The sequence below is a fragment of the Microcebus murinus genome, chromosome 19 (assembly GCF_040939455.1).
Source record: "Microcebus murinus isolate Inina chromosome 19, M.murinus_Inina_mat1.0, whole genome shotgun sequence".
NCBI lineage: Eukaryota > Metazoa > Chordata > Mammalia > Primates > Cheirogaleidae > Microcebus > Microcebus murinus.
The window spans coordinates 32,085,200-32,111,117 of record NC_134122.1 but is presented as its reverse complement, the minus strand read 5'-3'; the positions used below and the strand labels follow the sequence as shown (position 1 = coordinate 32,111,117).

Genomic DNA, 25,918 nt, shown 5'->3' with positions numbered 1-25,918 from the left:
GTTCAACCTGGACAAGGGACCTTTTCACCTCCCCAAGTGTAATGAGGCTCTTTCGGGATTTGTTCTCTGTAGCCCGGTAAGGCAAAACTGGGAACAGTTAAGTATACAGTAATAACAGCAATGGCAACAGTAGTAATAGCTCACACCTATAAAGCATTTAGTACATTACTGGCACAATTCCAAACACCACCATCTATTAGCTCATTTAATCCTTATAACAGTCCTATAAAGTAGGAGCAGTATTGCCCCATTTGACAGATGAGGAAACTGAGAAACTAGAGTAGGCAAGGACACACAGAAGTGGCAGAGCTGGGATTTGAACCCAGGAAATCTAGCTGTAGGGTGATAACCACTCAGCCAGGCATCCAAGCAAACTGGTTTGGACTCCCTGTCGCCGGGAGCCACTTGGCGGGGGTGTTGCTGAGAGGCCATAGCAATTGCGGGGGGGGGGGGGGGGAAGCTGGGTAAGGTCATCATCCCGAAATGTTTGGAGGTAGCAGGAGGCTGCAGCACCCTCTTTTTTTGCCTGTGAAATGCTATTATCTTTAAATTCCATCCTAGAAAGCCCATCTCATTTGATTGGTGAAAAAAGCACGCAGGTGACTATGCAGTAAGCATGTGCCCACACACACCTCCTGCCGCCTGCCTGGGCCAGATCTGCCGTGTGCAGGTCTCCAGTTTGTTTTGGTCTGCCAGCAAGCCAGAGTGAGTGTGGAAGACTTATGAGGCATTTGTGGGAGAAAAGCTTAAAATTGCAAGAAGCCCATGTAGTCCTTATCACTGCCCTGAGTGCATTGGGCCAAGGCCACTGTTTGATTGCAGTTTAGGCTAGCAGGGGAGTTACAGCCCTGGCACACCTCAGGTGGGATCCCAGCACTGCTGCATCCTGGCACAGGGAATGAGACCATTGTGGACCAGTGTGACCCTGGGCAAGTTGCTTGACTTCTCTGTGCTGTCAATTTCTTACCTGTAAAATAGGGATGCTAATCACACCTGCAGCCTAGGTCATTGTGAGTACCACGTCAAGCACTGCCAAGGGTGCTTGGTCCACCATAAGCTCCAATAAGTGTCAACCCAGAAGGCCCTGGGTTGGCTGGCCAGCGCCAGTCTGTGAGTGCAGAGCCTGAAAAGCCTGGGGTTAGGAGACTTCGCACACACAATCACGTTCTAATTCTAGGAAGTGGAGATTCTGTCACTGCCCTCAGAAAACTTTCCTGAGGACACCTGTCATTTAGGTGCAGGGCCTCTGGAAGGGGCAGCCAAAATGGCCTGGGACTGCAGAGCTGCAAGCAAGTAAGGCTTCCTAAAGGAGGTGGTACCAAGATGGGTGGAATGAGAAGATGTCAGGAGGTGCTGAGGACAAAAGAAGACGGGCGAGCAGGGAGCAGGAGTGGGTGGGCACAGATGGATGTGGGGAGGGCACAGGGTGAGCCCAGAGCCGTTTCCAGCACCCACTCAGAGCAGCCATGCCTGCTGCTGCCCCAGAGGGAGGGGCTGGCTCAACCCCAGCTCCCAAGCATCCTCGTAGAAGGCACAGCGTTGTCCTTGGCCTGCCCCGCATCCAGCTGCTCAGCGTGGTCCATGCCCCCTCGCCATGCCCTTTCCTTTGCCCTGTGCCTGTCCTCTTCATCTCTCCCTGGAACTGTCCGACAGCCTCCTGCCTCCAAGACAGCCCCAGTGGTTAGTGTGGCCAGGGACCCCTGGGCAGGAGGAATAGCCTGAGTGAAGGCCTGGAGGCTGGAAAGAGACAGGTGTCTGCAGGGCAGGGGGCAAGCTGCTGTCCTGTGGCTGGCGTGGCCACAGCCTGAGGCTGGTGCAAACTGGTGTGTTCTGTCCGTGCAGAAGCCCTGCGGCATGTACCTGCTATGTGCAGGGCCCTGTGGGAAACACAAAAGGGGCTTCTGTCCAACAGGAAGAAAAGATGAGTGTTCTCTGTGTTCCCCACCAAAAGTACGGGGTGAGAGGTCCAAAGGCCCAGGGTGTGGGTGGGAGGCCGCTGGGAGCACAGGGGCCAGGTAGAGTTGGGGGTGTCGCCAGCTGGAGGTGGGTGCTTGTGCATTCCTTCTGAATCTCCGGCTTCATCTCTGGCTTGCTAAGAATCCTTCTCAGACTGCTCCTGGCCGGTTCACACCCCTTGCCTGACATCGTGACTGTTCTTTCATCTGATGTCTTCTATCCTCTCTGGCTTTGTCCCCTCCCTCCTCCACATATGCCCTATTTTAGGATAATCGTGGTAGTTGTAAAATATCCCGAATTCCGACACTCTTCCCTTCAACAACTAGACCCATCCATCCCCTTGACCTTTAAATGTCTGGCTTAGTGACTTTCTTCTAAGTCACTAGAAGGTGGCAGAAGCAGTACTGTAAGACTTCTGTGGCTAGGTCATAAAAGGAGGGCTTCTGCCCAGGGCCCTGCTCTCAGCGCCCTGCTCTGTGGGCAGCCAGCCGCCAGGGCGTGAGGACACGCACCCAGCCCTGTGGAGAGCCCCACGTGGCAAGAACTGAGGCCTCCCACCAGCCGCAGGCACCGGCTTAGAAACAGGACCTCCCACCCCACGCGAGCCTTCCAGTGGATTGCAGCCCCAGCCACACCTACCTGCAGCCCCGTGAGAGATCCTAAACCAGGACTGCCTGTGTGAGCCACACCCACATTCCTAACTGTAGGGACTGAGAGAGATAAGAAAAGTTCATTGTTGTTTCATTCCACTAAGGTTTGGAATAATTTGTTATGCAGCAATAGATAACTAATGAAGTGTCATTTATCACCCAAATGGGGACATTTTTAAGAATAGCAGGGAGTACTAAAAATAATTACCCCAAACAGCAGGGCAGACCAGAAAGTGTGATTGCCCTACCTTGAGTCCAGCCAGAGAGCTCTTATGGGTCCTTAAACCTAACACAGGCTTTGCTTGGGGTCAGCTCCTCCGTCACCGCCTCCAGGACAGCACGCTAGTGCAGTGAGTGGCCCCCTGGAATTGCTCATACCTCAGGGTGCAGGCTATAAGGGCCGGTCCTCGTCTGTCCTCCCCCCCAGGTGCACATCCACACCTTAGGACCAGTGTTCCTTGGCCCTGACTTACCTCCCAGGGATCAAGAAAGTCCGTTGTAAAAGGTTTAATTGGTCTCTTCTGAGCCTGTGTCTGTCCGGCAAGCTTTTTTCTTATAACAGATCTCTAGTGACACCCTCGTCCCATCAGTGCTGGAGCAGTTGGATTCTGGTTGTCCAAGGCCCATGGGCCCTCCATCGTGGCCATCTCTGGTGGCCCAATTCTGTGCCTTGGCACGAGCAGCTAGGCCCACCAAGATCTACAGCTGGCAGTTTACCTAAACCCTTAGCCTTTCGGTTTGTTGTAAGTATGCTAAATTAAAACTTCTAAGGGGGAACTCACTTCTCAAAAAAAAAAAAAAAAGATAAAAATAAGTAAATTTTTGAAACTTGGGGTCTTCATTGTACTCCAGTCATTGTCTAAGACAGCGATGCTTGTCAGGTCTCTGGAGGTGTAGAGCCTGTTTGCTCTGCACCGTATGGCCCCAGGCGACAGTGGCTTGTGTAGTTTTTCTCATTGTCCAGTAATGGCTCTCTTTTCTTGCTTCTGCTCCGGTTATCCTGCGATTTGCTGTGGTCCACAGCTTCAAGACCAACATGAGCTTTGGGTCTAGACAGATTGAGGTTTAAATCCTGGCCCTGCCATTTTATTCTTCTATCTGATGTTTCCCAAGACCCCATCATGTGTCAGGCTCTGTCCTCCACCTGGGGGAGCCTGGAGGGGCCAAGTCAGAGTTCCTAAGTCCATGGGGCTACCGTCTTGTTGGTGAAGAGGGATAATAAACAAATGAGAAGATGTTCAGAGAGCAGTTAAGTGCTGTGAAGTCACAAACAGGACAGCGAGATGTTGGAGGTGGGGGAGAATAGTGGTTTGTGTTTGAGGGTCAAGTCCTTGAGGAGGTGAGGCCAGATGACAAGCAGGAGCCAGCCATATGAAGATCAGGGCCAAAGAGGGAGACTGCCAGCACAAGATGGGGGGGAGGGGAGCTCCTTACACCCATGAGGATGGCTATTGTAAAAAAAGATTTTTTTAAACAGAAAACAATAAATGTTGGCAAGGGTGTGGAGAAATCAGAACCTTTATGCACTGTTGATGGGAGTGTAAAATGGTGCAGCTGCTACAGAAACAGTATGGTGGGTCCTCAAAAAAATTAGTAGCAGAATTACCATGTGACACTGCAGGGCCTTCCACTTGTGAGTACGTATCCAGAACAATTGCGAGTGAGGACTCAAAGGGATATTTGCACACCCACGTTCATAGCATCATTCACAAGAGCCAAAAGGTGGAAGCAACTCAAGTGTCCATCAGGGAATGCACGGATAAGCAAAATGTGGTATGTACATTACGAATGGAATATTATTCAGCCTTGAGAAGAAATTCTGACTTCAACATGGATGAGCCATGAGGACATGATGAAAAATAAGGCAGCCACAAAAAGATACATACTGTATGATTCCACTCATATGAGGTCACTAGAGTAGGCAAATTCATAGAGACAGAAAGTAGAATGATAGTTGTTGCCAGGGGTTGAGGGGACGGAGGATGAGGAGTTTTTGCCTACTGGGGACAGAGTTTCTGTTTTGCAAGACAAAGTCCTGCGGATGGTTGGTGGTGATGGTTGAACAGTAGTGTGGATGTACTTAGTGCTACCAAACTATGCACTTAAAAATGGTCAAGATGGCAAATTGTATGTTATGCATATTTTACCACAATTTAAAAACACAAAGGTCAGACAGAGCCTGGCAAGTGGGGGAAACAAGAGCAGGGAGCCAGGAGAGAGTTGACCTGTAGTGCAGCAATTGCTCGAAGCATGTGTGTTAACTCATCTAATCCTCACACAACCCTTATCAGTAGGTGACATTACTGGTCCCATTTTATAGATGAGGAAACTGAGGCACTAAACATTCCAGGAACTTGCCCAAGATCACAAAAACCAATAAGCAAAGAGCAAGGATCTTTTTACAGCAGCTTTATTGAGATATAATTCACCTACCATACAATGCACCCTTTTAAAAGTTTACAATTCAGTGGGTTCTAGCATCTTTACAGAGTTGTATAACCATTGCCACTACCTGATTCCAGAACATCTTCATCATTCAAAAAGAAAAAGAGCCACTGAGCCGGCAGGCATTCCCACTTTCTGCCCCAGCCCCTGGCAACGCAAATCTTACTTCCTGTCTCTATAGATTTGCCTATTCTGGGCATGTCATGTAGATGGAATCATATGATACATGATCCTTCATGTCTGACTTCTTCCACTTAGCATGTTGTCAAGATTCGTGTGTGTCGTAGCATGGAGCCAGCCCTTCATTCCTTTTTATGGCTGAGTAATGTTCCATTGTGTGGATGTGCCATGTTGTTTATTCATCCATTGGGGACATTTGGACTGTTTCCACTTTGGGGCTGTTATGAATAGTACTGTTATGAACAGCCAAGTACAAGTTTTTATGAGGACATATGTTTGCATTTGTCCTGGGCAAATACTTGGGTATGTACTTGTCATATGGCAGCTGCACTGGTTGACATTCCCAAGGAGTAGGGATTTGAACCCGGGTCCTCTGGCTCCAGAGTCCATGTTCTTAAGTCACCAAGCCAGCTTAATGTGACTCAGAGCTTGCAAACCTGGGGGACCTGGAGACCCTCACCAGCTTGGTTGTCTGAACCTCTGTGAGACTTGGATTCTGTGTGGGTGGACAGGATTATGGGGAAGCCTGGTCCTCTTGGTGCTGAGCTTGTGGGAGTTTGGTGTAACCTAAGCAGATGCTCCTATGAGCTGGGGAGAGGATGCATCAGGTGTGGACCCCGAGGTGGCTCTCCCCACGCTCTCCCCACCCCCACCTCTCCTATGCGCCTGCAGTTTCTCGATGTGAGTCAGTGGCTGCTATACTGCTGGGCTCCAGGAGGGTGAGTTGGTGCTGGGGTGGCCACATCTGGCAGCCAGGTGAGGTGTCGTGGGGGTGAGGGATGCTCCATCTCTGACCCAGCCTGGGCTGTGGCCACTTGATCTGAGCAAGCTGAGGCTGCCAGGGGAAGAACAGCCCTGTGGGGAGGAACAAAGTGGGGAGCCCTCCTCTCCTTGCACGGGCCCTGCACCCCAGGCTGGCAGCTCGGTGCTTGTTTTCCAGGTAGGGTTGATTTTTCCCCCAGTGGCTGTCTCCCCGCCGAAACCAGGCTGGGCTTCCTGGACACTCACGTGGCCTCTGCACCCGACCTGCCACCCCAGCCCCCAGGATTTACTCCCTTCTTGAGCAGGAAGACCAGTGGGTGGAAACATGTTCCCAAAGTTCAGCCCTTTTCCTTCCGAGCTCAAAAGTCACAGGTGCAGTGACTGACAGGATGGATTGAGAACAAAGTTTAACCTCAGCACGTCTTTCTTGAGAGCCCACTACACATCAGGACAGCTCTGTAGGGAGGAGGGGGTGTCCACCCCAGCCCACAGAGCCACCAGCTGCCTGGTAACCTGCCCTGAGTCGCACGATGGACGAGGGCAGCTTGGGGTTCAGCCTGGCTCCCCCACTCCCAGCTCCTGCGCCCCTGTGCCCTGCGCCACTCCACTCTCTGCTCTAACCCTAAGTGGAAGAGCTTATGCTAAGGGCCATTTCTCAGGGGATGTGCGCTTCACAGTCAGGAAAATGTGTTTTTAATCCAAATCCACCCACTTACCAGCTACATGACCTTGGGCAACCTAACAAGAGCCCCTAAAGAGGCTCAGTGTCCTCATCTTTAAAGTGGTGATAATAACGTCACCCTCTGGTTAGTGAGAATTAAGTAGGGAATTTTATGTCGAGGACTTACTTAGTATTTATTGAGGACCGAAGTGCCCTGAGCTGGATGCGGGTGGCGAGGTGGCACTGGTAGGTTCTGTCCCCGTAGGGCCGATGGTCTGCTCTGCTTTAGACCTGTCAGAGTGGCGGTGGCTGCAGGGTGGAATCCAATTTCTGATCTTTATTTGAGGAGGGGAGGCTGTTTGGTTGGTTGTGGGCTGACCAGAGACTGGTAGCAGGGAGGGTTCTGCAGCACCCAGCCTGGAGAACTTTCGGGGCTCGGCAAGCAGTAAGAGCAGCTTCTTACAACAAACGGCCTTTACGAAGGTGTCATCTCTCTCCTCTGAGCAAGGTATTGGGAGCCTTCTCTGCACTACGAGGCAGCTCTGTCTGACTGTTGCTTGGACATCCTGGATGTCCCCTGTCTCCCTGTGGTGCTTGCCATCTTCCTCCTAGATGCTCTCACCCTCCTTCCTGTTCCCTACCTAGTAGGAAGCACCCCAGCCACCTCCCCCTGCATCCAAGTCCTGCCTGCTTGACCCCAGACTTCCTGTGATCTCCCCTTCCTCGCTACCCTCACTGCCACCCCTTGTCCCCCAAACCTAAGGCCCCCAACCCCTTCAGACCCCCTTTGGCAGGGCAGCTGCAATTTGCATAGAAGTCAAATTCTGCCTGCACGTGTGTTAGCTGCTCGAAGACGAAGTCCAGGCCCTCAGTGTGGCCACCTCTGCCCTCCCCCCCCAACTCAGCCTCCCCCGGCCCCCTTCTCTTATTTCCTACTTGGTTCTTGCCAACCCCCACCAAAGTGGTGCCTCTCAACCAGGACAACCTCTCCACCCCTGTCCCAGGTGTTGCTGCCACATGTAAGCTGTGCAGTCCCAGCCAGGTCACTTCCTGTCCCTGAGCCCTACAGTCCTCCTCTGTAAAGGGGGGGGGCAGTGCTGGTGTAGAGTCATTTCATGCAACCTGGAAGGTTCGGCCTGAGTGAGGGCAGGCACGGCCGCAGCACTGTGCTCATGCTCCTTGGGGCGTGGGAAACTGAACCACCCGGCGCCCTGAGGCGCAGGCAGCCTCCCCCAGAGACCCCGCAGATGGGAGATTAGCACAGCTCTTCCTGGAGGTGTGTGTAGACGTGTTTGCTTTGCTGGCATGCTGAGACTAGGGTGGGCCCCTGGGCCACGTCACCCCCTGGGGTGGTCCTCAGTAGGTACTGGGCCACCAGCCACTGGGACTCAGGAGAGTTGAAGCGCTGGCAGGTCCAGGTCAGCAGGCTGCTGCCATCTCCCCTTCCCTCCTGTTCTATGTGCTAGGCCCGGGACCAGGTGCTTGGATGTGTTAGCAGCTGAGATGGGTGTATTGTTAATACCTCCCCAATTTACAGATGAGGACGCCAAGGCCGTATCACTTAGTGAGAGAAGAAGCTAGGTCTGGTCTCAGCAATCCAATCAAAGAGCCACTCCTGACTGCCACAGCCCTCACGCTGTCCCTTTCCGGGTCCAGGGCCGTCTCTCCTCCAAGACTGTTGGGAAGTCTGTCCCCGTCCCAGCACCCCAGGCCTTCCACCCTCCTGCCAGGCTTAGCTGATTCGGAGGCTCCAGGCCCTGAGACCCCCTGGGCCACGGGGTGTCTGCAGCAGGGCGGGCTGGGCCTGAGCAGTGCCCTTCCCAGCGTCCCCAGGCCACTGGGAGTGTGGCATTTGCAGCTGACCCAGAGGGGAAATGTGCCCGATGCATAACACCTCCCGCCCCCGGAAGGGAGCAGATGCTCTGGCCCCTCGGGCCCTCAGGAGGTTCTGGAAGGGGCTGCTCATTGCTGCTACCAAGGTCCACCCCTGAGGTCACCTGCCTCCTGGTTGGGCAGAGAGGGAGGATGTTGCTGCCACTGGGCCAGGCCTTTGGGACCCAGGGGGTCTGCTGAGCCCAACCAGTCACACGATGTACCAGCTCACAGCCAAGATGGGATGGTAGTGGTGACTTGTAGGAATTGTATTTGTGCGTTTTTATGTTCTGATTATTTTATCTCTTTTTCTCCAAAGCCCGGCTCTCCCTTGTTCCCTCTGCCTCGGTAGCCTTGGCAACGCTGGACGTGTCTGTGTTGATTTTAGGCCCAAGTCCTGACTCCAGTGGGTCTGTGCCACCATTATCCAGGGAGTGCAGGGTAACGCGCCAGCTCGGCCTGGGAGTTTGCAGCAGGGTTTCAGCCATAGCTCGACCCCCCCAGGCCAGTGGTCCATGCGCTTTGGAAGAAAGAGCAAGAGCTGGCCGGGCGCTGTGGCTCACGCCTGTAATCCTAGCTCTTGGGAGGCCGAGGCGGGCGGATTGCTCAAGGTCAGGAGTTCAAAACCAGCCTGAGCAAGAGCGAGACCCCGTCTCTACTATAAATAGAAAGAAATCAATTGGCCAACTGATATATATATAAAAAATTAGCCGGGCATGGTGGCACATGCCTGTAGTCCCAGCTACCAGGGAGGCTGAGGCAGAAGGATCGCTCGAGCCCAGGAGTTTGAGGTTGCTGTGAGCTAGGCTGACGCCACGGCACTCACTCTAGCCTGGGCAACAAAAGCGAGACTCTGTCTCAAAAAAAAAAAAAAAAAAAAAAAAAAAAAGAAAGAGCAAGAGCTGGCGATCCAGTCTTCTGGGTAAACACAGCCCCAGGAATGAGCCTGCCGGGGCCTGGGGAGCCGTAGGCAGTGAGGCCCACCTCCAACACGCTTGAAGAGAAAAAGCAAACAGCAGCACCTGCAGCAGGGTGAGGAGGTGCGGGGCTGGAGACCTGGGAAAGATCACCTGCTCCTCTCCCAGCCCGGCCCTGAGGTCTAGGGTGGCACCGTTTGGGGTGAGCATTGCCCTTCCTGGTCAAACAGGGCAGCACGTTAAACACCTGGTACTTGGCTGCTCTGGGCTGGACTGAGCCTGCCGTCTTCTTTAGTTCACCTTTTTAATTTCATGGATTTGGAACTGAGTCCCAAAATGAAGGGACTTGTCCAGGCACACAGCATCCCATGGGGCTGTGGGTCAGCGCGTGCTGCGCCCAGGCCCCAACTCCAGGGCCCCTTCGGTGGCACTCACCAGTGGCTGTGTCTGGACAGCGGGGCCTGCGTCTGTAAAAACGTACCTGTCAGCGGGGGTGGCGTGGGGAAAGGGGAGGGTGGGGCACGGACTCACCTACTTGTCCTCTTGCCACGTGTGTGTTCTCCCAGCTCCACACCCATGACTACTGGGTCCTCCCTGTCCTTTAGGGCCCAGTGAGGAGGCCCCTCTCCCTTTGTTTAACCTTTGACACGGCTGCCAATGCTGCCTCCCCTTCCGTTCCGCTTGGGAGCTGCTCAGTGCATTTTGTCACGGGCTCATGTTCGTTCCAGCCCTTTATCCATCACCTTTGGTCTTCTCCAGTTGCTTCCTGAGTATCTCTTCTCGTCAGTAGCATACAACATCTTCAGGGTGTTGTAGACTACAGGTTTGTGTCCCCCCCCAAACTTACATTGAAGCCCTAACCTCCAGGGTGGCTATATTTGGAAATAGGGCTCCGAGGGAGTAATTAAGGTGAGATGAGGACATAAGGGCAGGCCCTGATCTAATAGGACCAGTGTCGTTATAAGAAGAGATGGCAGAGAGTTCCCTCGTATACTCTCAATGTGTGTGCCGTGAAGGGGCCATGTGAAGACACGGCAAGAAGGCGGCCGCCTGCAAGCCAGGGAGAGAGTCCTCCCCCGAAATGGACCCAGCCACAGTTTGACGGGGCACTCCCAGCCTCAGCGCTGTCAGGAAATCAGAGTGGGTTTTTTAGGTCCCCAGTCTCTGGCACTTTGTTGCAGCAGCCTGAACTGTAAGGCAGGGGCACTGTCCTGCCCTCTGTGTTGCCCACACCAGCTGGCCCTCCTGGGCCCCTGGCCGTGAGGACCACTGGAAAGGGCACAGGCTTCGGGTGCATTCACTCCCCTTCCTCCCACTGACGAGATCATGTTCTGAGCCTCCGTGTGCCCATCTTGCTAATGGGAAGCGAAGAGCGAAGCAGGTGAGCCAGGTGCCTGCAGGTATGATAGCACTTGTCCTGCCCTGTCTCCCTGGCCAGGGTCGTGCTTATTGAAAGCATTTGGTGTAAATGCTGAAAAGTTTTTTCCTGTGAGCTAAGAGAACAACTAGGGGACTTTTCCTGGAGAAAAGCAGTGGGAATGTGAGCATCAGGGGGTGACAAGGTGCAGGCCCAGCATCACCCAGCTTGCAGGGGGTGGGACAGGGAGCAGAGGCTCACACTCCTTCCCGGCTGTTTCCAGGAGGGGTGACGTGGAGGCCAGACATGTCCAGGCATGAGGCAGGGCTGGCCAGGACAGGCCCTGCAGTGCTGCTACCTAGGCTGTGGGCTCGGGTACTGGAGAATTCTGGAAGGAGTCAGGCCACGGCCAAGTCAACATAGAAGGCCATTCGATGGCCCCCAGTTTAGTGGCCAGCATCATTCGTCTGCTGTCCAAAGCTGGCAGATGGTCACAGCCACCTCTGTTGCATCTGGTTTGCACATTGCTTAACCTGCTCCTGACTCCACCTCAGCAGCCTGGGAGCTCTGAGGAGTCCTGCAGGCCCTCAGCCCGGGCTCCCGGCTACGCTGGGTGCTGGGCACTGACCCCACGAGCAGTCACACACACCACCCTTTGCCATCTAGGAAATCAACCACCCCAAAAACCCAAGACACTGAGCCTTTGGGGGTCCAGGAAGGGAAATGGGGTGTCTGTGGGCCAGACATGTTTTCTTTGGCCCACATGGTATGTTTTTTAAAACTTACACCAGCGTTTAAACATTGAAAAAGATCACAAAAATCTTCCTTCCCATCTTTTCTTGAAAAGTTGGAAGATCTTGCAACCCAGGGCCCATATGGTGACAGTTTCGTCAGAGCCAACTGGCAGCTGCCCCCCCTTTCAGCTGGGGGTTCCGAGACGGCCCAGTCCCTTCCACCCCCGGGTGCCCCACACACAGAGACCAGGTCCTGGGCCATTTGTCATCGTGCTGGTACTGGGCTGTTTTCTGGGTACAGAAAAATATATCTCTACTGTTCTTTCCTAAAAGCGCAAGGACTCACAGGTTCCCCATGTTTCTTTGTGAAATCGAACAAGGTTCCCAGGTGTTTAATATGTGAAGCATGTCTCAGTCCTGATTCTCTTGGCCCGAGTAGCTCAGCTGCCTGTCCCTTGCAGGCCTGTGAGCTGTAACCCCTGCTCTAGATGTTTCCAGGCTCTTCCTTGAGGGGGTCCTTCCCCCACCCCCTGCAGAAACACAAGCGCATCTGTGTCCTGACCCCCCCCCATCCCTGGGAGAGCCCTGGCAGGCACTGCTGACTTCAGAAGTGACAATGACAGTTGGGACGCCTCCTCTTGGTCCCCTGACCATCCTTCCAGGCTCCCAGCTGGAGGGCACAGGGGCCGGGGGTCTGCCGCAATGGCAGCTCTGACACTGCCAGACTCATGGGCTCCAGTTTCTGGGTCCTGCATCCCAGCGTCCCCTGGCGTCCCCTCTGTGGACGCCGTGGATGGAGCCTGTGATGGTTAATTTTAGGTGTCAACAGCACTGGATTAAGGGATATGCAGATATGGCAAAACACTATTCCTGGGTATATCTGTGAGGGTGTTTCCAGAAGAGACTGGCATTGAATCAGCGGACTAAGGAACTTCCACCCTCAGCAGGCAGGAACAGACACCTTCCAGCCGGCCGAGGGCCTGGGGGGAACAGAAAGGCAGAGGAAAGGGGAATCACTCACTCTCTTCTGCAACTGAGACACCTTCTTCTCCTGCCCTTGGACATTAGAACTTGGAGGTTCTTCAGCTTTTGGGCTCTGGGACTTGTTCCAGCAGCCCCTGGGGTTCCGAGGCCTTGGCCTTGGACTGAGCTGCTACCCTGGCTTGCAGGTGGCCTGTCGTGGGACTTCTCGGCCTCCATAATTGCGTGAGCGATTCCCCTAATAAATCCCCTCTCTCATGGCCACATCTGTGTGCTGTTGAGCCTGCTCCCCCACCCGAGAGAATGCAGGGCCCAGGCAGGAGCAGAGAGGAGTGTTCAGAGATTGAACAGCTCGCTCCTCCACGAGCTGCAAGAACGACCATCCTCCGTGCAGCCACGGCGAGCTGCTTAGAGCATAGATCAGAGCTGCTGTCACCCGCCCTCGAACGTTTCAGACCCTTTTCGTAAATGGACCCCAGGTGCACAGATTTTGATTACTCATAATCCTTGGTTCATGACGTACTTATTGATCCTGCTTTTATGTTTGTTGGAATAACTCGCTGTGCCTCCAACAGAGACCATGACATTGACGGTAACTGCCAATCTACCCACATTTATCTTTCCCTTGATTTTTGCAAACGGTTTCGTCCCATTTATACTCATGAAAGGGATACCTGGCTGTGTGTGATCTTCTGAGGCTTGCCTTTGTCACTCAGCATTGCAAAGTGCAGGAGGTATGCTGGGTTTCCACTGGGATAGAATATCCGGCCATACCGCCAGAGGGTATTTCTCTTCCTTGAGTTAGGGGACCCTCTCCCGCCAGGTAGTAAGTGCAGCAGTTACATGGCATGCACAGATCATACCTGTGCGGCTCAGTGCCTTGTCACAAGCTGAACACCCCAGGGAACCAGCCCCCGGCAAGACCTGGAAGAGGACATGGCCAGAATTCCAGATGTCTCCCTCTGCCAGTGTCCCCTCTCCTCCCCTCCCTCACCCGATGCCTGTTGCCTGTACGTGATTCTGCCTCTTTTGGAAGCTTTGTTGACATTTTTTTCTCAGTCATCCTTAATGTGGCTCGGCAGCCACACATTGGTCTGTCGCTTCAGCTTTCATGGGTTTGCCTTCATAACATGTAAAAAAATGCACGTGGCCACCAGCAGTACCTTCCTAAGGGTGAGCGAGCAGGAACATGTGAGGACCGTGGGCCCCTCAGCCTGTGAAGGTGCCCTGCCTGCTGCCTTGGAGGGAGATGGCTGCCTTTGTCACATTCCCATTAGACATGAGAGAGGCATGGGACAGTGACCTGGAGGGATTGTCCATGCCGGTCATCTTGCTGTACAGCTAGGGAAACTGAGGCCAGGTTAGGGGGAAGGCCAAGGTCCCACGGTGAGCCAGGGATGCACCCCTCTGCCTCCCACACCACCCTCCTGGTCAATCTCCAGCGGCCCCCAGGCGCTCCCTGCCGCCCAAGGCAGGTGCAGAGTCAATAGCAAACACCGTAACACCAGGAGCTGGGGTCACGGTGCAAGGCAGCCTTGGTCCCTGCCACTCAGCAGCCAGCACCGAGGCAGGGGGCGGCAAACTCAGCAGTGACTCAACAACCAGGCTCTTTCTCTGCACACGCCACCTCGCTAGGCAGGCACCCACCGTCAGAGGGGAGGTGTGGGCGGCGCAGGGGAGGGTACCCAGTGGACGGGGTCCATGAACGTGTCTACACTGAGACCCAGAGGTTGGGGAGCAGATGGGGGAAGGGTCCCAGGTGGAGGGTGTAGCACACTAAGGTCCCAAGGAGGGACCCAGCAGTAGCCAAATAGAGGCTGAAGAGAAACAGCCCAAATCACAGGGCACTGTAAGCCATGCTGAAGCCTTTGGCTTTATCCTGGAGGTAGCAGGGAGCCATGGAAGGTGTTTGACCTGAGGAGTGAGATGATCAGATTTGTGCTTTGAGAAGCACCATTGTCTACATGATAGAGAGTATATGGATGGGCTCTCAGGACACCCAGGAGGATGCCTGGGAGGTACAGCAGACATGACAAGGGCTGGATCTGAGGTCCCCAGGTGGTGGGTCAAAGGCAGTGGTGAAGGGCAGGCTCGGGGAGTGGTGAACCAAGTGGCACACAGCGATTGCCACCAGGAAGAAAGGTGGCCTGGCTGAGTAGACATCTCAGGGTCACCATGCTGCAGGGGCAGGGTCCTGGCTGGTGCAAGATCACTACATGACCTCGAGCAGATGCTGTCCCTTTGAGCCTTGGTTTTGACGTAAAGATGTGGACTTCAGTGCGGACTGCAGGTCTTTAGGGACTGTCTCTTCTAGGGTAACCAACCCTCTAGGTTTGCCTGGGACTGAGGGGTTTCGTGGGATACAGGATTTTCAGTGCCCAAGCCAGGACAGCCCTAGGCAAGCCAGGATGGTTGGTGTCCCTGGTCATCTTCCTGCTGGCACCGTGGGGAACAGACACTGCTGTGTCCAGGTTAAACACACAGCTCTGGGGGCGATGGGGCCTCGGACCCAGGCAGCCTTGCTCCAAGAAGTCCAGTGGGCACTCTCGGCTGTGTCGCCCTCCTTCCGCAGCTAGTGGGCGCGTCACCTCCACTCTGTAACTCTGGTGCAGGGGCCCCCAGGCTCGTAGCCACAGAAATGGAATGAATTTGAGCAGCAGTGGAGTGTGACTCCCTGTCTTGGAGGGCCCACAGTGCCATCCGCACAGCTGCCTTGGGTAGGGTGTGATGCAGCCCCAGGAGGGGTTCGGAGAGACTCCTTAAAGTGACCCTGCCCTGCATGTGGGCACTCGGCCACCCAGGGTGGGCCATCAGAGCATGGCAATGGGCTAGAGAGGCCCAGGCATCCAACAGGGAGGCTGCCTCCCAAACTCCCGGCTTCCCGACCCACTGCGTATGGTTTAGAGCTCACCAGGTGAGTTCAGTTTGTAGCAAAGGCTGAGAACCAGTGCTTTAAACAATACAGAGTTAGGGGGTTATGCAGCGTTTTTGCCCCTAAGCCCTGTTCCTTCTGTGGCTTTGAAGCAGTGACACTCTTGCTGCCCTCCTTCTTGGTCATTTTCCCAGCTAGAGTGTCCATGTTATTTAGGTGACTATATGGGTCCCTGAAGGGCAGAATTAAGACTAGCCAAGTAAGCCTGGGTGAAAGAGCAAGACCCCATCTCTAAAAGAAATTGGCTGGGCACGTGCCTGTAGTCCCAGCTACTCAGGAGCCTGGGGTGGTAGGATGGCTTGAGCCCAGGAGTTTGAGGCTGCAGTGACCAGGCTAGGTGACAGAGTGAGACCCTGTCTCTTAAAAAAAAAGAAAAGAAAAGAAAAAAGACTAGCAAAGTGTCGGTTAAAAGGAGGCCACATTGATAGAGCTTCTTGAAATCGGCTATCCCAGGATGGAATGAATTGCCTCAAAAAGGAGTGAGCTCCCCATCCCTAGAGGTATGCAAATGGAGGCTGGGTCAGCATCTGTTCAGGATTCCATTACCAGAGGAGGCAGCAGAGCCTCCTAGTCCTGCTTCTGGGCTTCCCTGTGCCCTGCCTACCTGCCTGGCTGCTTCCATGCAGGTCCCCCTTTTGTGGTTTTGGTGGGGAGCCTGTGGTACACTCCCACAAATTAAACAAAAAACACGTGCACTTCTCCCTCTGCTCATTTCTCTGGTTCATAAATCTGATGTCTCAGAGTGGGCTTTGCTGGGCAAGTTTACCTGTAAATGGCCCTCCCTGCCCCCCTTCCTTCCCCCTCTGCCCTCTGGTTTGAGGTCTGTCGCAGGGACAGGGCTGGGACAGGCCAGGGCTCGTCACCAGGATGCCCGGGGAGAGGCCGCGAGCGAGGGCCTTGCTCTGCTGGGTTAGGAATCCGCGAGTAAACAGATCGAGTTACCAGTGTCAGCCAGGCATCCACCATGGGCAGCCACAGTGACTGAATATGGGGACATTCTTCTCGGAGATGACTCAGCTTCTCGGGCCCGGATAGGAGCAGCCCCAGGCCTTGGCCCTGCCCTGGTGGTTGGCGCTAGGCCAAGCCCAAGGGGGAACTACAGTGGGTTTGCAGAGCCCACAGCTGGCGTGCAGTCCGTTGCGTCCCATCGGGGTGAGGGTGCGGTGCCAAGAGCTCTCAGGGCTGGGGCCCAGTCAGGTCACTCAGCCTCCCATCTGTGAAATGGGAGCAGCTATGTCCATGTCAGAGTTGATGTGAGAAACGAGTCCAGCACATAGGCAGTGAAGTAAGTCCAAAGGGTGGGTGGCCCCCGGGAGAGGGACCCTGAGAGGATTGTGTGAAACCAGCTAGAGAGGGCCTGGGGCCGCCCCTGAGCCTGCCTACTTGGTGGGGGGTAGGGGACAGGGGCAGCTGCTGCTGCTGGAAGGAAGCAAAGGGGCATCAGCATCACGACGTTGCAGAGGACCGTATGGAGAGTCCGGCTTCCAGGGAGGCCTTGGCCTTGGCCTGGGTGGGACCAAGGTCAAGGGCAGGCAGGCGTGAGGCTAGGGACCATCGGGCTGACAGTGGAGGTCCCTGGCCAGCAACGCAGGAGCCACTGGGGAGCTGGGGGCTGGCCCGATGACAGTGAATCGAGGGAGGGCAGTGGCCTGAGGAAGAGATGTGGACCAGGGAAGACTTTTTTTAGGATGGAGGAAACTTGAGCCTGTTTGCTGCCTCGACCAGAAGCCAAGTACAGGACAGACTGCTCAGAGAGGCGCTTGGGCGAGTCGGCAACGGGGAAGTTTGTTTTCCTGAGGCCAGAGCAGAAGGATGGGCTCCTGAGAGGGGCCCTCACCAGTTGGCCTGTGCCTTAGGAAATCTGGGGTGCAGGTTGGGGTGCTGAGCATGCTAGAGGGTGAGAGATGAGCGAGGGTGGGCAGGGGTCAGGTCCTGGGGCGATTTCAAGCTGGAGGTCATTGCTAAGGACATCGTTGGGCAGGGGTCTTATAAGGGTGGGGTCAGCCAGGGGACCACCAAGGACACCTGTTCCACAGGCCAGCAGCACACAGTAGAGTTGGATAGGTGGTGGCCGCAGGAGGTGAAGGAGTCCCAGGAGCCAGGGCCACTCAGAGTTGCCAGGCGAAGGGACAACAGCCCCAAGCAGCGCCCCCTGGTGGCCCCAGAGTCCTGTGATAGCAGGTCCCCTGGGCAGTGTTCTTCCCCTTTAATACTATTGGGGACTTGGGGCCTTGGGGGCAGTGGAGCAGGATTGCTCATTGCTTTAGGGTCAAGTATGTCCACTGCCGTGGTCAGCGTGTTGACAGAAAGCTGTCTGCATCCTTAGGAAGGCCGGGGGTTGTGTGTCGTGTGTTCTCAGCTGCGGTACAAGGGGCACGGAAGGTCGAATGAGCTTCCACTTATGTCAGGAGAAAACCTGGGCATGTCCTACCGTCATGGAACTCCAGGTTGGATGGACCGAAAAAAGCGGGTGCCGTTTATAAAGCAGCCACGGAGGGCCTGAGACTTTTTATCTACAAAGGGACATCTACTTCCCACCCTGGCTCCAAGGCGGGGGGCTGTGCCCCTCTCAGGAGTGGGGGTCCAGGCTCTGGGGCTATACAAGTGTCCAACACCACAAGGCTGTGCCACAAATGGGACTCCGACCCAGGCCCCCTGGCTCCAAAACCTCGCTCTTTTCAGACCATTCCCCCACCCCTCCCCCCACCCAGCTCCATCAGAGGGACAGAGGAAGGCTGCACTGTGTGTGTTCTGGGGACCAAGTTGGGGAGTGAAAATACATCTGTAGAGCCCCAGTGAACCCCAAATTGAATGAGCCAGACAGTGGGGGGTTCATAACCTTGGGTCCATTCCTGCCTGTTCACACCCGGATTCCTGACTGCTCCGGGTGCCTGGACCCCTCTCTGGCCACTTCTTCTGGGTGGCCCTTCCACTCGGTTTCCACCATGTCTCTGAGACCTAGAGGTCTGCCCTGACCCTAGCTCCTCCATGCCCGTCAGGCAGACCCCAGTCCCACCCTCCTGCTACTCCAGCGTCCTCAGTCCTGGTTCCCCAGAGATTAACCTCTGCCCCCCGGGACCTGCCTGCAGCTGCCCTCACTCTGGGCCCCGAGAACCCCGGCTCGGGTTCCCCTCATGGGCCCTTGCACAGCCTGCTTTATTTATTTATCCAGCTAATTCACATTAATAATACAGTCAGCACACGCAGCCCGAGTTTAACCAGAACGTCCCTCGGCCACTTCTCCCCTCCCCCACCCAAGGTGACGCGCCTCCTTTGTGTGCGGTTGGATTGCAACTCTATGGAGTCGTTAGAGGTGTATTTTTTTTTTTAAATTGTAGCTGCTTTTCACTCTGTAAAAAGAGTGCCATGCCGTACACAGTATGCGGGAACTTGTTTTTCCATCCACGGGACTGTTGTATCGCAGAGACACGTTTGTTTCTCTGCGTGTCACCGTGGACCGTTCGTGTTGCCTGCCGGGTAATATTCTGCCATCATTCATGTCCTCGCCTGCCGATGGGCATCTGGGCCGTGGCCAGGGTTTTGTTACTGAGAACAGGCTGTTATGTATCCTCTTGTCCGTGTCTCCCATTACACATCTGTAAAGGGTGGATGCCGCCGAGGGGAACAGCTGAGTCACGGGGCTTCTGCCACAAGCCCCACCTGCCTTCAGGCCGCCCCACCATAGAGACGGCTCAGCACGGTGGGCCCCAGGCAGTAACTGCTTTTAACCTACCTGAGCTTCAGTTTTCCTGTCTGTCAAATGGGAATAATTATACTACACACTGATTCGGTTCGCACAGATTATAGACCCTGTACCAAGCTCCGTGCTAGGCAGAGGAGAGAGAGGCAGCCCCGCCTCCCAAGAGCAGGTGGCTCGTGTGTGCAAAGACAAACCTGGAAATGCATAATCTCAGGACTGTGACGGATATTATCGTTGCTGGGGACCGATGGGCCCGTGGGTGTGCACACTCACTGGGATGGGGGACTTTGGCCTGCCTCCCGAAGTTGGGCTGGGGACCAAAAAGAATGGGGGGCCCCAGAATCGGCGGTCCTTTTGTGCTAAGAGCCAACACGCAGAAGGTGTGCTCCGGTCTGCAAGGACAGAGCACTCCCTGCAGGGAACCTGGGCGCCAGGGGCTTTCTCCAGATCTTCTGGTTTCTTCTGCCGTGCCCACCACCTTTCTCGGTCCTGCCTCTGCACATCCCCCTAGAATTGGCCAAATGCCATCACCCCACACTGTCTGATTTGATTCTCCCGGTCGCTCATGACACAAGCAGATTTTATTTTCCATCTTACAGCAGAAGAGACCCCTGTTCAGGATTGCCCTTCAAATTGCAGAACCAATTAAGGGCTTTTTTTCTCTAACTAAAACTTGAAAGGGCAGCTTCTCATTGTTAAAGACAGCAGAAATGAAATGTAAATAACACAAGAGACCTCTTGAAGACCCAGGAGAAACATGAAAAAACCGCGGCGGGTTAAGAGAACAAAGCCTGGCACACACCATCCGCCCGGTTTTTCCTTTGAGAAGAAAAGTGCCGTGAATGGTGGCCCCGAAGCGCCTCTGTCATCAGCTGTACATTTAAAGGGCTCCCATAAGCCACCGCAGAGAAAGCTCAGCTGGGCAGGAGAGGCAGGTTAGACCACCTGGCCCTTCCACCTCCTCCCTGGGACAGGCTGCAGACGACGTGGCCAAACCTCCCACATTCCAGACCGAGTGCGCCACGCTTTGCCAGAAGCACCCCTGGCTTTCTGGGCTGGTGCCTGATTCCAGGTGGGCCAGTAGAGGAGGTTTGTAAACAGGTGCCAACGGGTCCAGGAAGCCTGTCCTGAGGCCTGTTTGCGGAGCCTCTGTTTTGGGTGGGCAGGTCACATGGGTAAAGTGAAGGCTCTGGGCTCGTTTCAGAGCCAGGCTCTCATTGCAAAGGTCTGGGCTTGTTCCGTGGTGAGCCGGCAGGTGACCTTGGCAGGGTCTGGCCGACACAGGGCATCGTGACCCTGTGGGAATCGGGATATTCTGTGGGTCAGGCCCACAGAGCCAGCTCCCACCTCCTTCTGCCCTGGTCCTGTGTGGGACTTCCCATGCAGGCAACCTTTGCTGAGCCCTGGCCATGGGGGGGTCTTTGTGTCATCATGCTCCTAAGTGCCATGAGGGCAGCTAGAAGGCAAATAGTCCCCCGCCCGCCCCCTGCTTTGGGTTTCCTAACAGCACTTAGCCCCAGACCGGGTAACTTCTGGGTTTTGATCCTCTCTCCAGCTCTTTGTAGACAGAGTATGGAGAGGCCACAAACACCCGGGGCCCAGCATTTGGGCTGTGGACCCAGCCATGACTCGTTAGAGAGGGCAGAGCTGGGACCAGAGACCACAGCCTCTCCCAAAGGAGGGGTAAGTCAAGGCAGCGCAACATGAGGGTAGCAGGGTCTGTTCTGATCAGAGCCCCTCTGGCTTGGAAGGTGGGTGTATGGCACAGTCCACCCCTTTGCTCAGCTGTCACTGAGTGTTGATTCTGTGGCCAGCCAGTGTTAGGTACTAGATGTACGTACAGAGAATCTACTGTCCTTGTGTCTACGAGCTGTGGTCTACTGAGGGAAGCAGACCTTTAAGTATTGTTTGTAATAGATCATGGGACACACTCAGGACCGTCACGTGCAGTTGCATGAGTTGTACACTGCCCAAGTCCAAGGGGGTCCTTCACATAGACTGTGAGATGAATGAACTCCCCCCAGAGTTGTGATGGACCACCCACCCAGCTGTCCACAGCGGCCTGAAAGTCCTCTCATAGAGGTGGCATTAGGTGTCGAGGGAGGACCACCCATGGTAGGAGATGTTGGAAATGGGTCCTGAAGGATGAGGAGGAAGTCTCCGGCCAAAAAGGGAGAAGGATATGCTGGGTGGTGGGAATGTTTGTCAACTTTCACAGGCATGGTGGGGGACACCGGGAGTGGAAGAGGGAGCGAGGCCATTCACGGTTGGGGGAGTGGTGGAGAGAGGAGAAAACAGATCTCAGGGTGACTCGGGAGGTGAGACCGGGTGGGAATTACAGACACAGGGGGGCATGGGCAAGAGTCTGGGGCTGGCTCCCAAGAGCCACAGCGGCAGGTCCACTGCTCTGCCCTCCCTGAGGCCTGCCCGTGCCAAGGTGCACATTCCGAGGGGGGTGTCCAGCAGCTGGCCGGGCCACAGTGGCTCAACCCCGGGAGACGGGTCACTTCAACAACATGTTTATACTCCATTTACACACAGGCCGCTGTTGCCTCTGCTGGTGTTTATGCCCTTGGAATAACTTGTGTGGTCTATTTTGGGAGCGTCCCTCATGGCCAAAGGCACACGAAGCAAATGCCATGACTGTTGGCTTTCAAAGGGCTCTCTAGGACAGCTGGGTGCCCCCCCCCCCGTGAGTACCTGTGCACAGCGATCCGGTGACTGGGGGCTTCTGAGGCTCTTTCTGAGCGCGTGGGGGTCCCTAGGAAGGGGCTAGGCCTGACCGGCACTTGCTGTTGTCCATAAAGCAATTATAGATTTCATTTGTCCAGGCAATAGATGCAGATTGGATATGGGACAGAGACGTAATTTGAAAACCAAAGAGCCAGAGGGAAATTGAGGAGTGTGTGCTGTTGGTGGAGCAGGATGCTGCCTTCTTCCCCTGGGGGTAGGGAACACCCCCACCCCCACCCCCCCACCCCCACCACCCCCCCCCCCCCCCCCCCGCTCTGAGGACTCTAGCGCAGGCGTTTTCTTTTTTTCTTTTCTTTTTTTTTTTTTTTTTTTTTGAGACAGAGTCTCACTTTGTTGCCCAGGCTAGAGTGAGTGCCGTGGCGTCAGCCTGGCTCACAGCAACCTCAATCTCCTGGGCTCAAGCAATCCTGCTGCCTCAGCCTCCGAGTAGCTGGGACTACAGGCATGCGCCACTATGCCCAGCTGATTTTTTTCTATATATATTAGTTGGCCAATTAATTTCTTTTTATTTATAGTAGAGACGGGGCCTCGCTCTTGTTCAGGCTGGTTTCAAACTCCTGACCTCAAGCAATCCACCCGCCTCGGCCTCGCGTGAGCCACCGTGCCCAGCCTAGCGCAGGCATTTTCTTGAAGGTTGTCTTGGCTGGGCACAGTGGCTCATGCCTGTAATCCCAGCACTTTGGGAGGCCAAAACTCGAGCATTGCTTGAGGCCAGGAGTTAAAGACCAGCCTGACAACAGAGCAAGACCCTGTCTCTCCAAAAAATAAGAAAAATTACCCAGCGTGGTGGTGCATGCCTGTAATTGTAGCTACTGCGGAGGCTGAGGTGGAGGATCACTTGAGCCCAGGCGTTCAAGGTTGCAGTGAGCTATGATCTTCTCTCTAAGAAAAGGTGTAACTTAAGATTCTTGTGCCCCGCAGGGTCTTAGGTGGCTCAGGGGTCCCCAAAGATTGGGAGGTACAGAGGGTTTGATCAGCATCTCTGTGCCTCTCCTCGACCTCGAGTCAGAACTGGGGGGACACATCAGGGGAGACAAGCAGCCTAGCTGAGGTCACCCAACAGCCTGGGGTCAGAGCTGTGGGTAAACTGAGTCTGTCTCCCACTGAGTCACAGTGGGCAGCTGCCCCAGGGACCTGCCGGGACTAACGAGATACCCTGTGTCTGTCTGTCCACCCAGGTGCAAGTTCTTCAGTCTGACTGAGACACCAGAGGATTACACCATCATCGTCGATGAGGAGGGATTCCTAGGTAAGTGCTTCTCCCCTCTGGGGCTCAGCTGGACCCCCAAAGTCAGGGCTGGCCTGGCCCCCGCCTCCTTATTTCTGCCCCCACCTGCTTTTCAGCTAGAAAGTCCAGCAAAGAGTCTCTTTCCCTCTGTCCCTGTGTTCTGGCGGGTCCCCGCCCCGCCTGCTCTCGAGACTACCCTAGGAGAGATTCTAGCGCTGCAGGGCAGGGAGTTAGGCGCCGCATCCCCAGCTGAGAAATACAGCAACCCAGGAGGAAAAGTGTCATTGAGCACGTCCCATGAGCAACGTGCTTTAAATGTCCTCCGCCCTCATTCCCGTTTGGGACAGCCTTAATCACGATCCTTTTCTTATTTTCATTTACTTTTTCTCCAGTTTTTGAATTGAAATATAATTCACATACCATAAAATGTCACCATTTTAAAGGACACAGTTGGGCAGTTTTTGATTTCCGCAAGGTTGTGCAACCATCACCATCTACCTGATTCCAGAACATTCTCATCACCCCCAAGAAGAAACCCTATACCTATTAGCGGTCACTCACCGTTTCCCCCATGCCCACCACACATCCTTTGAGTTTTGTTAGTGAAGATTATTATGTTTGTTCTGCTCTAACATTTGTGGAGGGCCTTCTAGGCTGCCAGCACCGTGCTGGCCGACACATTAACATACAAGGAGGTGTCACCTTCCCCTGGACGGGCCAGCACTCGCCCAAGCCCACAAGCAGTGGAGCCAACTCCCCCTAAAGCCGCCACTCCCTGTAAACCCCACTAAGTTACTTTCTTCAAAACTTACAGAGGCTGCAACCAGTTAGACATTCTTTAAAACCACAGTTCCACCCGGAGACAGCTACTAGTAACTTTTTAGCCTTTTTCCTTCCAACTATTTTCTGTGCACGTGTTGCTACTTTTTCATTTCCTTATGATCATATTATGTACAGAAATGTTTTCACTTAACATTACAGCTTAAAGCATCATGTGTTGTTACAGATTGTGACTGATGCTGCACGTAGTGGTAGACTTCACCCAGTCCCCTACAGTTAGAATTGAGGTTGTTTTAATTATTCTTCACTGATAAGCTTATAAACTCCTTGAATGTGTCAAATTTATTCTTATTCAGATTGATTCCTAAAATGGTGTCTGAGAAATGGGATTACGGGGTTGGAAATTGACTGTTTTGTGGTTCTTGATTGTGTTGGTGGGGTAGCCGCTTTACTGGTGTACTCAGAGGAGGAGGCTGCGAGCCCAGAGCAGGGACCGGCTTCCTGCTTCACAGCAAAGGGAGTGTGCAGATTCTCTGCAGGGAGCCCTTGTCCAAAGGTACCCATCTGGTCATTCACTCACTCACTCATCCATTCATTCATTCATTCAGCAGACATTTTCAGAGCTAGGAACCACAGACAGGAACTTTCACCTTAACCACAAAACACAAGCCACGTTGTATGCTCGGGCAACCCAAACACATTTTTATCTTCTTGTGGACACTCATGTACCTTTACCCAGAGCTGCCAAGACTTGTGGCAGCTCAAAGATAGAAGGAACCTCCTCGTGTATCTTACCTCTGGGAACAGATGATGTTCCCTGGGAATATTCTATTCAATCAGCCTCCCCGGATGAGCCTAACTCGCCAGCTCTCTGGGCAGCAGGTGCAAGGATGCCGCGAGAGGTGGAGCTGGCAGGTTGGTTTTGCAGGCCCAGAAAACTGTCAGCACGCAGGGATGTGTCCTGCCTCTGAGTGGCTGGTAATTCTGAGCCCCTGAGCATTGCAAGAGGCAGCATTTACTGAGCACCTGCTGTATGCTGGCCCTGGAGATGTATCCAGGAATCAGAAACCACTTCAGACTCCATGGGCCTCCGGGCCTGCCAGCCAGCCACACCCTAGTCGTGGGATTGCCTTTGTGGCAGGCGCTGTGCACAGGCCATGGGGTTCTGCGAGAACATGTCACACAGGGTACCCTGAGTGCAGAGCATGGGGTGTGAGAAGATGGGCAGGAGGAGGAGATGGAAGAGGCGGGGCGGGGAGGGGCTGGCATGGAAGTTGGGGCTTTATCCTGAGGACAAGAGGGAGCTATCGAAAGGTCTTCGCTGACCTTGGAGGGCTTGCCTGGAGGAGGGATCCAGAAAGATTCCAGATCTGGATTCACCTGGGACTTTTTCCTGAGCTCCCCTCTGAATAATAAGGACCCCCCCCTCGCCACCCATATTTTATTTGAGTCCAGAGGAGCATGAGGAGCCTTCCACAGCATGGCCCTTTTGGGGGACTCCAAAGAGGAGGCATCTGGTGAACTCATCTGGTCACGGAAGGCTTCCTGGAGAGGTGACATTTTTGCTGCCTCTGGGGAAGGAAGAGAAGGCTGGGGAAGGAAGCAAACACATCAGGTGAGAGTTGTGTGAGTACGTGCAGGAGCAGGGACCAGGTCCAGCCTCTTAAAAAATTAGAAAACAGTGGTTCACACAAAGCAGGCAGACAGAGCATGGCTGAGCCTTATTCTGTTGGCAGCGGGAGCCACTGAAGGTTGTTGAGCTTACCACCCGTGGGGCGGGACTTGGGTTGAGTCCCTGGGTACACATGCAGGAGAGGGAAGAGAGAGCAAGGCGGGCCCCCTGGGGGTGAGTAGGCTCTGTTCAAATCCAGGTCTTTAGTGCAGGCTGAGACCCCCAGCTGGCCCAGGGAGGGAAGTGCCAAGAGTCCCTCAACCCTGCCACTCCCCGAGCCTTTCCCGGTGGCAGGAGCAGAGCTGGGGGACAGAGGGCGCGGGCTTCAGTCCAGAGA

At 54.5% G+C, this 25,918-nt stretch overlaps 1 protein-coding gene across 1 annotated transcript in view; it reads left to right on the top strand.

Moving 5' to 3' along the window:
* Positions 1-25,918, top strand: part of CASTOR2 (cytosolic arginine sensor for mTORC1 subunit 2) — a 47,861-nt gene that overhangs the window by 4,929 nt on the left and 17,014 nt on the right. The window contains exon 2 of the mRNA XM_012742195.3: positions 23,080-23,150. Coding sequence (XP_012597649.1) covers positions 23,080-23,150 — 71 coding nt within the window. The remainder of the gene's footprint in view (positions 1-23,079; positions 23,151-25,918) is intronic.